Here is a 19124-nt window from a genome sequence, read left to right as displayed (position 1 = left end):
TGTTAAATGAACTTTAGAAGCCATTACTGTTAGGAAGCTACGCAATAAAACTAAGAACTTTGTCAGTCTTCACTGTGAAAGTGATCTTGTTGAGAACTGCACTTTCTTTACTAAATCTTCCCCGACCCATTTCGATCATCTATTTCCAGATCAAGAAATGTGTCATGTACTTGTTGGTTCTGATTGGTTCAGAAGCACGAGAACGAACATAGAATCTGAAAGACTGTTTTAAGGAAACAATTAAAAAACTGACATATATAACATTACTTTAACCAAAGAGAGTAACCTTAGATATTTCTCGTCAATGTAAAACTGTCACAAACTCTATCATTGCCTTCATCACATGTCTATTTTCTTCATCAATTTAGCAGCATGACCTAAATACAGTAAGCAAAGTTCATATTATCTTGAAATTGTACTTTCTTCCTAATTAACTTTAATCATTGCTCAAACTAACGTGAGACAAAGGAACTTAGGTTTATTAAGTATCAATAGAACTATGATCTGGTTCCAAACTCCGGAGCTCGGTACTACATTCTGTAGGAAACCAAACCACCTTCAGAATCCATACTTTGTGTCTGCCTATTTCACGGTGATGATAATGTGTATACCTCACAATATTGAAATTCTGGATGGCTCAAGGATAAACGCTCCCACGGGAAACCCGATAGAATGCATGGCGCCTTATTAATGTTTTACACCGCACGGCACTCGCCAAGACCTAATTTTGAATTTAAAAAAAATCCTTGAAATTATCATATGCATGATAGTTACGGCCAGGTTAATGAGACATTACCACCAGAGCGTAAACACGCTAAATGTCACGGTTATTGCTGACTCAATAGTGATGCAACCAGAAATTGATTTTGTTGCGTGTTTTGTTCTCTCAAATTTAATTACACAGATTCGATCGAAAGGTCATAAAACCATAAGTGTAGCGATATGTAACAACCGATCATTCATTGGTAATGTGTTACCTGTACCGCAACAACTTGTTTGTCATACTGCATTGAACTGCAACAAACGTTTTGTCTAAACTTATGGAGGACATGTTCATCAAGCGACAGTGGTGGATGTCGCCAGTGTTAACGAGTACAGTATAAAACTTTCGACTTAACTGCACTTAACTTCCATGTAACGTAAATTATTGATGTCGTTACACACACATCCTCGATACTCCAGGGGTTACTATCACTGTCGTTATATCAACAACGATAGTGAGAGTAACCCATTTAATACCGAGGATGCTCCACACAGTGACTAGTTGCTTTGAAAGAAAAGTAATGTGATTATCCATAACCATGATCTCACTGAATGTGTTTACATTTTGTATAGCATATCAACTGACGGGATGCAATCCACTCAGAGTGTTGTCGTTCCTTAAACAGAGTTCCAAGTACCTTGTTTGTTATTGCAAACAAATCTATCCCGTCAGAAACAAATTAAGAAACAAGTGAAACCGCTTCAAAGCTACTCATTTACTCCTGATCCGAATGGAAAAAAAAAAACATTAACCGAAAATGATCAAAGAAACTGTAAAGTGTCTAATTGACATGTTATAGACAAAGGAAATGACAGCGTAGGAACAACCTCAAGGTCAAATATAATACGAACATACATGTATATGACAATGTATATTTTCCCAATACATATCAATATCGCGTTGGTTCTGTGAAGGAATATATCCGGTCCGTCAGCATAAATCATTGGGAACCTGATACTGAATAACTAACATTGCAAGCTATGAGTCAAGGTCAAAAGAGCTCTTGCAATAATAATGAAGCGAGTGTCGAATGAAACCAATATCATCCACAAAATCAAATAAGCGCTTGATATCAATATTAGTCATCTCCAGGAAAACAATGGGATGTCTACATGATTAAACTCCCCCTCGGTAACGATGGAAACTGAAGCATTCCATAGCATAATCAAATCGTCTGTCGTCCGCGGTTGGTGTCATAATCATTCCTGCCATTACTACTATTCTTTATAGATATTCCGTTCCCACTGCTTTATAGACCTTTTTGAGGTCATATGGTCAATAATGTGCATATTGTGACCCATCACAAAGCAACATCGACGATTTCATCAATGTTAATGGTTATCATGACATACCAACGATATTTTCAAAAATTCTATATTGATTGAGATTTGCAGGGGTGCCTATAGTATCTAGTTGTGTGATTTTTCCATTTAAGACCAAATTGGAAAATGAAAGTACTACGTTAGCATTTTGGCGATTGCTCCTAATTGCTGTATACAGGTATACAGACGTTTACTGTAGTTAAAGGTTTTGAAAGAAGTTTAAGGAAAGGTGGAGAAAAGAACATTCTTTCATTCATAAAAGGCATAATGTCATATTTTTATTCGGGATGCAATTTATTATTTTAAACACTTTACAGGAGCGTAGGAGAGCGGGGGGGGGGGGGGGGGGGGGGGGGGGGGGGGGGGGGGGGGGCGCCACTCCTGGGGAACGGGGGGGGGGCAAACATGTCTTTTTGCCCCCCCATTTTCGCCGACTGAAATTTTCTAAAAATGTTTATTTGAAAGAAAAAAGGGTCCTCCTGCACATTTTTCGTACTTCATTCTAGAAAATTTTCCGCTGCGCGGCGTATTTCCTAAAACTTCAAGCACATAATGTCAAACCTTAAATAGGCCTAGTCAAAATTCAATACACAGGATTTTATGTACTACCTAAAAAAAATTCTCTTAAAAGATCAATTTGTTTATGTCTTAGCGAGACAATATTAATTCATTTTTTATGTTACACAACCATGTGCCGATGGTGTGAAGCCGGTGTATTCAGATCGAGTAGGGTTGCATAATGTTTTGACGACACAATTATCATTTCTAAATGCAAGCAGCTTTAAATAGAAAAATTACCATGTTAAGAACGCTTTATAATCATTAAAATACATCGTAAAACTCATCTCAGCCATTCTAAACCGTAATTTTTTTCCGGGGTAGACACCCGGACCCCCCAAACACCAAAATCTCGCGCTTTCGGGCGCTCGCAAATTCATCAAAACTCATTTAAGCTATTCTAAATCGTAATATTTTTCCTAGAGGAGGCCCCGGACCCCCAAAACACCAAAATCCCGCGCTTTTCGGGCGCTCGCAAAATCATCAAAATACATTGTAAAACTCATCTCAGCCATTCTAAATTACTATATTTTTTTCCGGGGGTCACCCTCAGACACCTAAAACATTAAAATCTCGCGCCTTCGGCGCTCACACGCTAATCTGGCCAATTTGCGTATTCGTTAATATCCTTTTATAGCGACCCCACTGTCTATAAATGTGTACAAGGATTAAATTTACTGATATATGAAAAATGTACATAAAACATATATGGTTGGGAGTTGAATTAATCTCCTCCTGTAGGTGCGGCGGGGGGGGGGGGGGGGGGGGGTGTTACAAAATATTGAGGACCTTTGCCCCCCCCCCCCCCCCCCCATTACGTTTCATCTTCCTACGCCACTGCTTTATATTAAAGTAATGTAAGCGAAACACTTTATATTAAAGTAATGTAAGCTGAAATTTTTTCAATGCCAGCCTTTGTTATTGAAACGAAATACCACTTTGTCTGCTCCTGTTTTAATTGAGAAGAAAAAAAAACCTTTCGTCAGTGGTGGAGCGGCAAGACTGCTAGTACATTACATGTCGGTGCAATAAAGATGATTCAATGTTCTACTTTACGATATGAGTTAACATAATTTCCAGTAAAGAGAATTGAAATCCGTCTATAAATAATAAATTAGCAACAGTGTACCTGATGCCCTGATGTTCCTCAACCATTAAATTGCACGGTTGAGTGAATACACACCTTGTCGCGTCTACATGACACACTAAACAAGTTACAAAAATATAAGTATGTAGATTCATTCCTGATACCTATCCAAAGTCAATACCTAACAAACGGTTCAAGGTTTGAATGCTAGGATAACGAATCTGATCGATGACTTTTACTTTTGTGGTATAGCAATTAACATTTAAAACGCTTTGTGTATGTATCACGTTATATACATTATCAAAGTCACAATTGATATTTAAATATCCAGTTAGCCAAGGAAAAGATAGAAAATGTGGTCCCGAAAATTCGGAGATGTGAATTATAAGATTGGGGAAAAAGGGAATTGCCACTCTATAATTTTAGCATCACATGAGATGCTAAAAAATCGATTGGTTCAGGGGAGGTAAAACGTACGTTTGTATAGAACTAAAGTGAAATCTTGGTTAAAACCAGTATGCTGCCTACCACGAATAAAAGGGAAATAACTGCGTCAATCTTCGTTTACTCTATCGGCTTGGATTAAATACCATAAATAAAGACAGCAACAAAAGGTCCAGACGTCCTGTGATCTATCCTGGTGAAACACACTCACTGAAATTTAGGATAAAAAAGTCGAAAATTTATTTGATAACTTATCACCGAACATCAAGTTCATAAAAGAGAATAAAGAAAAAAACTGTAAAGAATTTTATATTTGGCTCGCCTTATACATAACCTCCTTGGCCATCTGTAATCAGCCTCTATTCTAGGACATTCGACAATTCAGATTACTCACCTTAGTATCCATATATTCTGGTTGTGGCCAGTATGAATGTCTCGGGTAGTACACTTCATTGAGAAAACACTTAAGCATTTATGTTACTATTTTTTAACTTCTTAGAGGTATGAAAGAAAATTTGTTTGCAAACTGTGTGAATAGCGGATTCTCACAAAAGTTGGCAAACAAAATTTCTGCCAATCTGCCAATCAGAGACAATTTCTCCCATGGTGCCTTGTGGTCCCCACAATTTCAATGTGGGGACCGCAATGAACTTTGGAAGAGATTGAATCAGAGAGTTGGATTTAGTATGAAAACAAATAAAAATTAATTATTAGAAAATGATCAAGAATTCCGTCATAATAATGAGAAAGTTAAGTCAGGTGATAATTTAAAAAAAAGGCGTTTGTATCCATCATAGCTTACCATATGCCATATAGCTGATTCGCTGATTCGTTTTTCAAGAAAATAGGTCACCTGGTTTTGGTATTCCTTTCACCAACTTCATGTCATTATGTTTATGATCGGATTCAACTCTGGAAAAAAATACAATTTGACCTCGGTATGCAAACGGTAGTAGTAAATATTGTAAATGATATCAGGCCAATATGGTATTTACGAAGACATTTCAATAATCAAAACTACTCCTATTCTGAGCAGAAAAAGAAGACTATTATGTTTTCTCCACATTTTGTCAGTATGGTGCCTGTTGAGCCTGAATATTATCAAGTGAGACAGATTTACATTAGCTTTACACTTTTTTTCTGATTTCTTGATGTACCAATGTTTTGGTGAAATAGTATGAAGTTCATATAAAATACAAGACTGAAAAAATGTAAGCTCGGAGCATTGTGGAATTGCGGGGAAAAGACTCGAAATCGTAATATTAACCATTTATCCCGAACAAATGATATTACTTATGTTCAGATGTCACGAAAACATTTAATAGAAGCATTGGTATTAATTGAAACGTCACATTTGCCTTACAGGGCCCAGTTTCATAAATATTCCTTCAAGGATTTCCTTACTTAAAAGTATCCATAGGAATGCGTTACAGAAGCTAGGGAACAATCTTAAGTTAAGGAGCCTTCCTTAAAACCTGTAACGCTTCCATATGGAGAATTTTAAGTTAAGAAATTCCTTAGAGTTAAGGAATGTTCATGAAACTGGGCCCAGATTCTTCAACCGCTATGCACATCACTGAATCTTGTTTTATCTTTTATGTTCAATTGCACCAAATGATATATAGCAAACTATCAGTAGACTTATCTAGGATATAACCCTTAACACACATTGATTGAAGGCCACCTTGTCGACAGATAGCTATATATATAGTGATGCCACCTATTGACAGACACCGACATAACATTGGCGGGAAATCTCTGATAGCGTCATGATATGTGGAGAAACTTACGTTGATAGGTCATATTACTATGTAAAATTGGATACATTAGAGAAAGAATAGCTCTAATTTTCAAGCAGACATCTGATTAATCCAAAAATGATTATTATAATGATAAGTGGTATGATTTTTTGAACTATTGACCTTGATGCAGATCAAAGAACTAAGGCTCGGTAAAAGGGGTTTTTGTCAATGAAAAGTTGTCTTCAGTCTCTTAAGATAGCGTTTGATAACTAAGTGATTTTCAAATTACATTGTCAGTTCCCATAAATTAAGGTCTCTATATCAAATGCGATCGCTTCGTTTGAAGTTGTCCTTGTGAAAAAAAAACCCTTATGAAATGTAACCGATGTCTAATATTTAAACTGTTACTTTGTGTAAATCAAGGTCACAGAATTCAAGTGCAGTTTTAATAGAATTTTCCATGATTTGAGTATGGACAATGGAATATGACGTTTGTGAATTTAATGCAAGATTTATGAACGATAGGAAAGCATCTATAGAGCTGGATATTAATTCTTAAAGGTACTCCACCGCCGACAGAGTATAAATGGTATTCATCATTTGAACAGTAATTGGTGTTTAATCGTGTATATATATGTCAAGTTAACACAAAAAATAATATAAAATAATTTGTTTTGCATTTGGTGCATGCGTAATCAGTACTTCATTCCATATATGATATAGTGGCACGGAATTTTTTCGGGATGCAATTAATTATTTTTCATATTTTAAACTTAAAGTAAAATTAGAAGCTCAAACTTTTCAATGGTGGTAATAGTGTAAAGTAAGTAACTTTTGTAACTGAAGAAAAATACTAAATCATCTGCTTCTGTTTTTGATAGTGAAAAAATACCATTTGTCAGCGGTGGAGCATCTTTAATATCCAGCAATATTAATTCTTAATATCCAGCAATGCACCAATTCAGTTTTCATATTTAGCTGAAAATGGTACCGGTTTTTTCAGTGATTTTATAGCTATATTTGGGACCGAATTGGTCCCTTCCCTTTGAGAAACAATGCTGTATTTTTCCAATATTATGTAAATATTTTCCCAAATAAAAATGATACTCTCTGAAATATGCATGTTTTAAGAAAGATGAATTGTAATGGTTTCCCAATTCAAAGGGTACAAGCTTCTGAAATTATTGAGTAAGAAATTACTTGATTATTTCCAAGTCGATTTCAGCCATCAAAATTACAGATGTAGTATATGTTTAATTTTAAAAGCATGATACAACTACTTTTTCGTGTGTTATTTCCCGTCCGTATGGCAAAATTAGTGGTGTAAAATCGGCTATCAGCTTTTTGCCATGATTTTTTATTCAGTCCATTTTTGAATTTTGTTTTCCTTTCTGAACATTAGACATTTCAAATATGAAATAACCTATTCACACTGAAAGCGTTTTCTATAAATACCAGTTTTGCAGCCAGAACGTTCAGGAATAAATATGCACTTAAAAATGGCAATACACAATAAAGAAACATGATCTAAAATTGGTAGCTGTTCAATATAGATACATCTATGTAACAAATCAGCGAAGTTATATAGCGTCAAACAGAAAACAAATCAAATGTACGGTATCAGTGAAAAAATGGACTCGTATATAACGGTGAACAAAAGTAGGCCTTGCCATGTCTAATGTAAATACAGTAAGATCGAAACATGTATGTGTCAATAAATAAAGTGCATCGTATCAGGTGTATAAATCAAATCTGAAGACCGTTTACAGCCAAAAGGGTGCAACATCATAAAATATGTATACAGGCGTATCCATGTGTAAATAACAAATATCAATAAAACTTGTCTCCAGTACCTCAAACAAATCTTCAAAGATTTACTGAGAAACATAGAGGTGCACTTGTTTGAGATTATTTATAAGTTCTTGTGCTCAAGACCAGCCTCAAGACAACAACTATCATTACCATTTCATGGTAGAGTATGTTATGTTCAGATATACTTATATTTAATAATGAGTACAACCTTAGCATAGTATAATTCACTTTTATGGAAAGTGTTGATACAATACATGTACTTTCCACAACATATTACATCCATGTTAATAGTATGCTATTGTGAGATGCTGTATGTGTTAGCTGAGTGGTTAAGGTGATCTGGCACATTACAGCTAACCTTCCACCTCTAGGTTTCAAATCCTGTGCGAGGCAGTTGACATGTACTTAGGATGGATTTTTTTTTAATTTTCTTTTCTCCGCCTCCTAAAGCTGGTATGTCAGTGAAAGTTTATTTTGTTAATTATATTTTGATGAAGTATATTATAAAACTCTTTCATATGTGGATATGAAGGATAGGGATATTCTACCCGTGGGTCACAAAATGTAGCCAAACCCGAGGCTTGCCGATGGTTTTGCGACATTTTGTGATCCCGATGGTAGAATATCCCTATCCTTCATATCCACTTATGAAAGAGTATTTTTCTTTCATACCTCGACGTTTTATTGCAATTTTACAACTATAATACCCAGCCCGGATTTGAAATACATTCGAAGAAATTCACGACTGAAAGTCAATTTTCCATACATGAAAAATTTATTACTTGATATTTTCAACACAAATTCCGTTGTTTGCATCTTTTATAGTGAAACCAGTCAACTTTGTGAAAAAAAATGTTAAAATTTTATCGATGAAATAGAAATTTGTTGACGCCGTGACGTCACAAAGCTTTATTGCATGGGTAGCCATGCAATGCACCCTCAGGCGACATGAGTGTATTGCCCTTGATCAGCCAGTATTACACCCGTAGGTATGAAAGAAATCAATCTCTTACATAGCGTATGAAATCAATCACAAATTGATTTTCACATAACGTTGTTTGTTTCTATTAATTGGCGTCTCAGTTTATATCAAATTCGCTCGCTTTGTTTGAAGTTGTCATTGTGAAATGAAACTTGGGTACGGTTCTAATATTTACACCATTAGTTTGGCTAAAATCAAGGTCATTGAATTTAATTAAGTCTTGTTTATTATCTTTATTTCCATTGATTTGCCAAAAAGTAACTTAATTAATTGAGTATGGATAATGGAATATGACGTTTGTAATATTTTTGCAAAATGTAGAAACAAGATAGGAAATCATTTAGAGTGTATCCCTGCAAATTGTTTTCTTTATCCAGCAATAATTCAATTTTGCTTGTTAGGAGCATTTTCATTAGCTTAAAAATTGACTTTATCAGCCCATAAAGGAAAAAAATGACGTCGCCGTTTGTGACGTTGCTTCTGATTGGCTGAGATGACGGCGTAATAATTTCATAAACAAAAGAGTCCAAAAATGAATTTTGAGTATTGAAGAGATTATCTTTAGTAAATTGAATTATAAAGATTGATATGAATAAATGTATTATGTTATGGAGATATAACACAAAACTCTGAGTGTACTCTCATAATAAACCGGTTTATTTAGAGTACACTCACATTTTTCTGTTATATCTCCATAACATAAAAAATCTATTCAAATTAATCCTTAAATACACAAATTCAGTTTTCATATTTAGCCGAAAATGGTACCATTATTTCCAAGTCGAGTTCAGTCTTTATATTACGTCATGGAGAATACGAGTACATATATATACGCTTTAAATGTATGATACAAATACTTTAACTTGTTAACTCTCATTACCTGGCAAATTCATAACATCATTTTCGTTTGATTTGATATTGCTTGACTTTTTCATGATGTGTGATTGTGGTAAACTAGTGCCCTGCTTTTCCCCTTCACATTTTATAGTCTACATCGATGTGATGATAACCATCTTCATAAAGGTGAAGATTATATTGTCATAGACTTGGATGAAGTAAAGTGGGAGATAGAAAATGAGATATATAAGGTAGATCATACTGCCAAAGACAGCTAGCAGCACAGTCAGCAGGTTCACATTGTACTGAAAACTTAATCAAGTCCAAAAAGACGCGATGTCACGAGAAATGTTAAAAAGAAAAAAATGCAATGAATTTTTATTGCTTTTTACAATCGTAAAAATGCATAAATGAGTAGATATATAATTTTAACGACATAATAATGAGATCCATATTAATTTATTTTTACATTTTCTCTTTCAAACTTTGGAGACTTCATGCTTTAAAATGTGTCCCAACGTTTTGAATTGAACTTAATACACAGCTACATTGTAACAGCTACGAAATAATCAGTGGTGTGAAATATATAATCCGCAGTCAGTTTTTACTGCGAATTTCGATTGATTTTGTTTTTCTTTGTCTTAAATGAATTCCCACAAAATGTCAATATAAATACGTCACTCGTAATGACCTTTCAAATAACTTATTTAAGTTGAAAGCGTTTTTCATAAATACCGGTTTAACAGTCAAAATGGTCAAGAATAATAACATGTGCACTTGATAATGACAAAGTATAGAACAAATTTCAATACACAATAAGAAGCATGTAGAAATATAACAAATCAGCAAAGTTTTATAATATCGTTAAAATGAAATATCAAACGGTAAACAAATACGCATGTACAGTGTACAACAGTAAACCCGAGAGTAAAGTAGGCTTAGCCAAGTCTAATGTAAATACTGTACTGTAAAAAACCAACCTGAATGTGTCAATAAATAAAATGCATAGAATCTGGTGTATATATCAAATCTAAAGTACTTTAACAGCCAAAAGGGTGCAACATCATAAAATGTGTATACAGGTGAACCTATATGTAAATAACAAATTTCAATAAACTTGTCTCAAGAACCTCAAACAAATCTTCAAAGATTTACTGAGAAACATAGGGGTACACTTGTGTTGAGATTATTTTTAAGTTTTTGTACTCAAGTCTAGCCTCAAGACAACAATCAACTATCATTACTATTTCATGGAAGAGTATGTTCAGACTTAGCATAGTACATTTTGATCAAGCAATGGAGAAAGTTAATGATTCATACACTAGTTTAACAGCAGATTACTTAAACATAAGTTTAAAGTAGTAGGTCCCTTAATATAACATGTAGTCTCTTTTAAAACGTAATTAAAAACGTTAATAATTTTGGTTATTTATTATAAATGTTGATGGGCCTTACCAGTCACCAGAGTTAAATTTCGATAACACATTAGAACTCATCTGATCCATCATTCTTCAAAGTAGGTTAAAACAAATACGTCTTGAGTATCTTAGTTTTGTGACCTCAAAAATTTACCAAGCATCATATAACGGAGAAGATGTGATGGACAAAGTTGGTTTTACAGGTAGCTCAATATTCCAATATGGAGCTTTAGTCAACCACTAGCCCACTACTTCTGGGTTTCATATTTGTGGGGCAATTTCCAGGTACTATTACCATATATCGGTGGTTTTCCTCTGGGTACTCCCACATTCCTTCACCACATTAACCTAGCATGTCCTTCAATGACTATGGCAGTTAATGGGACATAAAACAAACAAACAAACATGCTATAATACCCTAGTAACATACAGACAGGTTGCTGTATTGTGAGGAAACCAAAATTAAATTTGATATGATTATCAATGACATATGAAACATTTTGCTCAAAAATAAGCTACCTTCTACCAAGCTTGTTGTTCTTGGCACACTCAGATGCCTTTTTCTGCCTCCATTCGCAAACTGCCTCATAGTCACATCTCTGACATTTCCAAGCTTCCTCAATATCAACTCCCTCAACAGTTCTCTCGCCTCGCCAGAATTCCAGGTAGTGACGGTACATGTTCCTCAGTTCATGCTCATTATAAACCACATCTTGATGTAAAAAGGACTGACCTGATTCCTGGTGGACATACTCGACACTAGTTTCACCAATACACGTGATCGCTGCCATCCTCCCAAACACCATATCAACTAAAGTGTCTAGAGTTTTACACGATAGCCCCGATTTATTCAATTCTTCTTGGACACTCTCTCCTAACTCCTTAGTTAATGTTAGTTGAAGATGTCTGGATATGGCATCTTTTGTTACATTTCCTTTCACTAAGTCATCAAATAATTTCTTGTATAACATGACTTGTAGCCGATGTTGTTTTTCCTGAGATTTGGATGGTTTAGTCCTGGAAAGTCTGGTTTTCAGTTCAGACAAACCGATGGCGTAGGTTTCTAAATCAAATCGTAGCTCGTCAATAAGTCCTACGATGAAGACGTCCTCCTGGAATGGAGCTCCAAATATAGGAACCTCTCTTGCTAGAGGAGAACCATTGAGGAAAGCCTGGACTGAGTTGAGGAGGTTTAACATCTTTACAGCCCAGATATCTTCACTGGAGGTAATGTCAACATGGACTACATCATGAACTGCCAGTTCTGAAATGACAGCAAATTTATTTCAGAAAATTGTTTGAACCAATGAGACACTAACATTCTAGTGTCACATAAGGGCAGATAACGAAGAGGCACTATATCCTAGGGTCATATGAGTGCAGGTACTTTTTATATGGAGACACCTACAACTTGGGGTCATATAAGGGCAGGTATTATATACAGAGACACCAAAATCTTTTATTTTTTTTTTATTTTCGAAACAAAATTCTAACAAAGACTACATTTGCCACATATACATGCATATTACTCCAATTTCCTTCCTTTCTGGCATTTTCCTCTCATACACTAGAAATTACATTGTTTTTTATTATCATTTATGAAAAGGGGGCAGGGGGTAAGAAAAAAACAGATGGGGAGGGGGGAAGGAGGTAAAGGGCGATACGGGTATGAAGAGGGATGGTATATAAACTAATAAATAAACAATTAACATAAGGGTCATATGACCCTAGGAGAGACACCAAAATCCTAGGGTCATATGAGAGCAGGTACAACATGTAATACATGCAAAGACACAAACATCCTAGGGTCATATATATAGGTATAAACATCTTAGGATCATATGAGGGCTGGTACTAGTCTGCCAAACCTGCCTTTTTACATTGTATTAGGGTTTTTTAATTTGCCTATTATATATATCACTTAATAGGCAAAAAAAGCCTAATAATATAGACAGGTTTAGCGGACTAGGCAGGTACTACTGAGACACCAACATCTTAGGATCATATAACTTGATATAAAGGCAGTTACCACTAGATACATGTACAACCAGAAACACCCAAGAATCATACGAAGGCTGATACCACTTGAGACACCAACATCCTAGGGCCATATGAGGGCAGGTACTATAGACACCAATATCCTAGGGCCATATGAGGGCAGGTACTATAGACACCAACATCCTAGGGCCATATGAGGGCAGGTACTATAGACACCAACATCCTAGGGCCATATGAGGGCAGGTACTATAGACACCAACATCCTAGGGCCATATGAGGGCAGGTAATATAGACACAGGTAACTATAGACACCAATATCCTAGGGCCATATGAGGGCAGGTACTATAGACACCAACATCCTAGGGCCATATGAGGGCAGGTACCTATAGACACCAATATCCTAGGGTCATATGAGGGCAGGTACTATAGACACCAACATCCTAGGGCCATATGAGGGCAGGTACTATAGACACCAACATCCTAGGGTCATATGAGGGCAGGTACTATAGACACCAACATCCTAGGGTCATATGAGGGCAGGTACTATAGACACCAACATCCTAGGGTCATATGAGGGCAGGTACTATAGACACCAATATCCTAGGGTCATATGAGGGCAGGTACTATAGACACCAACATCCTAGGGTCATATGAGGGCAGGTACTATAGACACCAACATCCTAGGGTCATATGAGGGCAGGTACTATAGACACCAATATCCTAGGGTCATATGAGGGCAGGTACTATAGACACCAACATCCTAGGGTCATATGAGGGCAGGTACTATAGACACCAATATCCTAGGGTCATATGAGGGCAGGTACTATAGACACCAATATCCTAGGGTCATATGAGGGCAGGTACTATAGACACCAACATCCTAGGGTCATATGAGGGCAGGTACTATAGACACCAACATCCTAGGGTCATATGAGGGCAGGTACTATAGACACCAACATCCTAGGGTCATATGAGGGCAGGTACTATAGACACCAACATCCTAGGGTCATATGAGGGCAGGTACTATAGACACCAACATCCTAGGGTCAATGGGTATATGAGGGCAGGTACTATAGACACCAATATCCTAGGGTCATATGAGGGCAGGTACTATAGACACCAATATCCTAGGGTCATATGAGGGCAGATACTATAGACACCAATATCCTAGGGTCATATGAGGGCAGGTACTATAGACACCAATATCCTAGGGTCATATGAGGGCAGGTACTATAGACACCAATATCCTAGGGTCATATGAGGGCAGATACTATAGACACCAACATCCTAGGGTCATATGAGGGCAGGTACTATAGACACCAACATCCTAGGGTCATATGAGGGCAGGTACTATAGACACCAACATCCTAGGGCCATATGAGGGCAGGTACTATAGACACCAATATCCTAGGGTCATATGAGGGCAGGTACTATAGACACCAACATCCTAGGGTCATATGAGGGCAGGTACTATAGACACCAATATCCTAGGGTCATATGAGGGCAGGTACTATAGACACCAACATCCTAGGGTCATATGAGGGCAGTTACTATAGACACCAATATCCTAGGGTCATATGAGGGCAGGTACTATAGCCACCAATATCCTAGGGTCATATATATACTTGTATAGCTTGGGGTTATATGCATGAGGGCTGAAACTGCAGAAAAAATTATTATAGGTCATATGAAGGCAGGCATGACACAATCAACCTTGGAATGGATCATATTTGGCCATGGAGTCACAAGAATAGATATACATATGGTATGTTAATCATTTGGACAGATATTTTGGATAAAGGAGCATGCGTGGATTTTATATACTGTGACTTTATGAAGGCTTTCGACAAAGTACCTCATGGCCGACTAGTACATAAACTCGCAAAATATGGTATCGGTGGTCAGTTTTCAACCTGGATCCAAGCCTTTCTGCTTGGACGAAAACAAAGAGTTGTAGTGAATGGCAAAACGTCGGAGTGGAATCCAGTTTTAAGCAGGGATACCACAAAGATCTGTGTTGGGACCACTTCTCTTTGTTCTCTATATAAATGATATGCCAGATGTAACAAGTACCAGGACAGACACCTATCTGTATGCGGATGATACGAAAGCTTTTAGATCAATAAACAAGAGCTGTTGGAGAACAGCAAAGCTCGCCTATTCAGAAGAAGTTGATGTTCAAGTATTTACTATTTAAACATGGAAATATGACAAATTAACAGACTCAAAAACTCCCTAAAGGGCCCCCAATTGGTTGTATAATACGTTCAGCATCCATACACATTAGGAAAATAAAATCATAAACATTTATGATGAATTATACTTAAACAATTGACAAAATAGAAACTTGCTCAAAAACTTTAACATGGAAATATGACAAATTAACAGACTCAAAAAACCCCTAAATGTCCCCAAATTGGTTGTATTATCACGTTCAGCATCCATACACATAAGTTGAACATACAATTAAAACATAGAAATTCAAAAAAAAATAGGCCCAAATAGAAATCACGTTCAGCTCAAAAAAAAAATCATAAACATTTATGATGAATTATACTTAAACAATTGACAAAATAGAAACTGCTCAAAAACTTTAACATGGAAATATGACAAATTAACAGACTCAAAAAAAACCTAAATGGCCCCAAATTGGTTGTATTATCACGTTCAGCATCCATACACATTAGGAAAATAAAATCATAAACATTTATGATGAATTATACTTAAACAATTGACAAAATAGAAACTTGCTCAAAAACTTTAACATGGAAATATGACAAATTAACAGACTCAAAAAAAACCCTAAATGGCCCCAAATTGGTTGTATTATCATTCAGCTCATCGGTTCAGCATCTCATAAACATTAGGAAAATAAAATCAAAACATTTTTATGAATGAAATTATACATAAACATATTGACAAAATAGAAACTTGCTCAAAAACTTTAACATGGAAATATGACAAATTAACAGACTCAAAAAAAACCTAAATGGCCCCAAATTGGTTGTATTATCACGTTCAGCATCCATACACATTAGGAAAATAAAGTCATAAACATTTATGATGAATTATACTTAAACAATTGACAAAATAGAAACTTGCTCAAAAACTTTAACATGGAAATATGACAAATTAACAGACTCAAAAAACCCCTAAATGACCCCAAATTGGTTGTATTATCACGTTCAGCATCCATACACATAGGCTTAAACAATAAACAAAATAGAAACTTGCTCAAAAACTTTAAAACCTAAAGGGCCCCAATTTGGTTGTATTATCACGTTCAGCATCCATACACATTAGGAAAATAAAATCATAAACATTTATGATGACTTAAGCTTAAACAATTGATGAAACAGAAACTTGCTCAAAAACTTTAACGTGAAATGGGACGCCAACGCTGACGCTGACGCCGGGGTGACAACATTAGCTCCCCCTATTCTTCGAATAGGCGAGCTAAAAATGAAGAGGATTGCAAAATATTACAACATGATATATATTCATTAAGCCAATGGTCAGATATTTGGAAACTCTGCTTCCACCCAGACAAATGTAAAATGATGCGATTGGGATATTCAAATACAACTAAATATGGATACAGACTGAAGGAAAATGCCCAATTTTTAAAATTTGTTGACTCGGAGAAGGATATTGGTGTCACCATAGATGATAAACTTACCTTTGACAAACACATATGTGAAAAGGTCAACAAAGCAAATTCAATCATGGGAGTGTTGTGGAGGACAATGGAATATATGGACCAGAAAAGTTTTAAACTTTTATACACGGCATTAGTTAGGCCTCATATTGAATATGCTGTTCAAGCCTGGTGTCCGTATTTGGAAAAGCATGTAACAACAATAGAAAACGTTCAACATCGAGCAACAAAGCAAGTGCCAGGTCTCTCAACTTTGCCATATACAGAACGTTTGCGTAAACTCCAACTTCCAACGTTAGCATACAGGCGGTCACGTGGGGATATGATTGAAATGTACAAAATACTTTCTGGAAAATACGATAAAGTAGTTGCAGATTTGTTTTCAATCAACCAGGGATCAAGAACCTGCGGACATTATTTGAAAGTGTACAAAGAACATTCAAGGCTGTGCGTGAGAAAACACTTGTTTACCCAGAGAGTCGTGAATACTTGGAACAGTCTCCTATCAAATGTTGTTCAGTCTAGGACAGTTAAGCAATTTGAATATGAACTTGATTCACATTGGAAAAATCAGCCACAAAAGTATTTATACACTGAAAAAATAAATCTGTAAATTTCTAAGAGTTGACTATTATAAGATTATAAAAAATCCTGTACATGTTAACATGTATGTTGTGAGAATAAATCTATGTATCTATGTATATCAGGGCAGTTGTAATATGCATAAAGCACCACAAAGTGTTAATGTACATGTATATACAAACAACCATGGCAGGGTCTCTTATACCTAAATTGTAGAGACATGATCATCCTTGGGTCAATAGAGGGCAGGCATCAGGGAATCAAGGAGACAGGGACACATATATACAGCAGTATCCACCTTGTAAAACTTTTATTTACAGCTTCTGTACATACATACCCCTTTGGAGATGAAGATTGGACCCCTTTGTCATGACTGGGTCCTCCACAACTATCCCAGGGACGGTGAAGCTGTACAGCAACTGCTGCTCACACCAGTGTTGTTTGGTAAGGTCAGACACCCAGAGGTAGCCAGGCCGGAACATTTCAAGTGGGGTAGCCGTCTGTAGAATTTTGGGGTCAGTTCTGACCAATTGGTCCGATTTATTTGTTTCATTAGAACATGCCGTGTCACCTGATTGTCCAGAATCGTCCACTTTTGTAGCTGATCCCGAGTTGCCTGATTCACAGTTTGTTGAGGGGGATACCAAGTTACAACATACATTTTCTGTATGCTCACTGTCATCCTTATCACTCTTACCAATATTTGTTGATGTTGAAGTTCTCTTAAATAATGTGTTTTCTTCATCTGAAAATATATTCATAAAAAATAATGTGGTCAGAAAATTACAAATATATTCAAAGATATTAAATGCACAGTTTGTAACTGCATGTATACTAAAAGTGTAGCTTTGGACGTTATTTAATGCATATATACATGTACAATTGTACATGCATTAATTCATTCAAATTCATTTCAAGATTTATTCTGGTTCAGGATTACAGTATCTATAATACATGTATGTAAAGTCCTCTAGACTATACACCGGACTGGTATACGGTGGAAGTATAAAAATTAAGATACATGAATTATCAATTATATACATTATATGAAATTGTTTTTCTATGATATTATAGTTATAACTGGAAAAAAAAGTTCCTATGAAAATCTAACTTATTTTTATATGTATTGTATGATTTTTGAACTTGTATCAATTAATTAAAAACACATGTACAGTACATTAGTACATTGCAAGTTTGTACTAGTATAGTATTTAAAGGACAGCACCATATAACAATGCAGAACTGACATATTTTTATGAAGAAATCAAAGCCTACATACATGTAATAGGATCTCTGACAGCATGACTATCATTTGTATTTAGAATTTTATATTTTTATTTTGTTCATCCTCAAAATATAATAATTTTAATTTTCCTTTCCTATTCAGTATTTGGGTTGTTACAAATGTGTGTACTCCAATGCATGCACTAGTACTACAATGTTTAATCTAGTGTGTTTTACGTTCACTAGGCCTATACGTTGCATAATAGTGCACATGTGCATTGGGTATTAGGATGTACAGGTATCACATGTGCCACGCCCACTCCAATCAGACCAATGACTCATAATGTTTGCACTGTATGTACAAAGATTATGCCAAGACATGTTTCTAAGGTTGATATTTACAATTTGAAATATATGATGACAGCAATTCGTCATCGTTATCATCGATCAGATGACCTTGTTCGGTCATGAATGTTTCGTTGTTTTGCATGTTTGATTTTGGCGCTTCTGGATCCTTGTCAGTCATTTCGCCGGAAGTTGATCAGTCAACACTTAGAAACGTTATATTCCTACGCAAAAACTTCCGGTTATCTATTGTTGATTGAAAAATAGTATAAGGTCGTTTGATTGGTTATTTTTTGTTTTATATGAAATTTAAAACATATTTTGCAGGAAAAAAATTGATACCGAGTTAATT

General features: G+C 35.7%; 1 protein-coding gene across 1 annotated transcript; it reads right to left on the bottom strand.

The window, feature by feature from the left end:
- Positions 1-3672: 3672 nt before the first annotated feature.
- On the bottom strand, positions 3673-19070 carry LOC138332323 (exonuclease V-like). The gene is made up of 5 exons (XM_069280375.1): positions 18830-19070; positions 17541-17948; positions 11485-12229; positions 4977-5086; positions 3673-4384 (listed from the first exon to the last, which is right to left on the bottom strand). The coding sequence occupies exons 1-4, from the start codon at positions 18951-18953 to the stop codon at positions 5011-5013; spliced, it is 1353 nt and encodes a 450-aa protein (XP_069136476.1). The 5' UTR covers positions 18954-19070; the 3' UTR covers positions 3673-4384; positions 4977-5010.
- Between the last annotated feature and the right edge of the window lie 54 nt (positions 19071-19124).

The sequence above is a fragment of the Argopecten irradians genome, chromosome 9, assembly GCF_041381155.1.
Source record: "Argopecten irradians isolate NY chromosome 9, Ai_NY, whole genome shotgun sequence".
NCBI lineage: Eukaryota > Metazoa > Mollusca > Bivalvia > Pectinida > Pectinidae > Argopecten > Argopecten irradians.
This window is presented reverse-complemented; position numbering and strand designations above follow the sequence as displayed.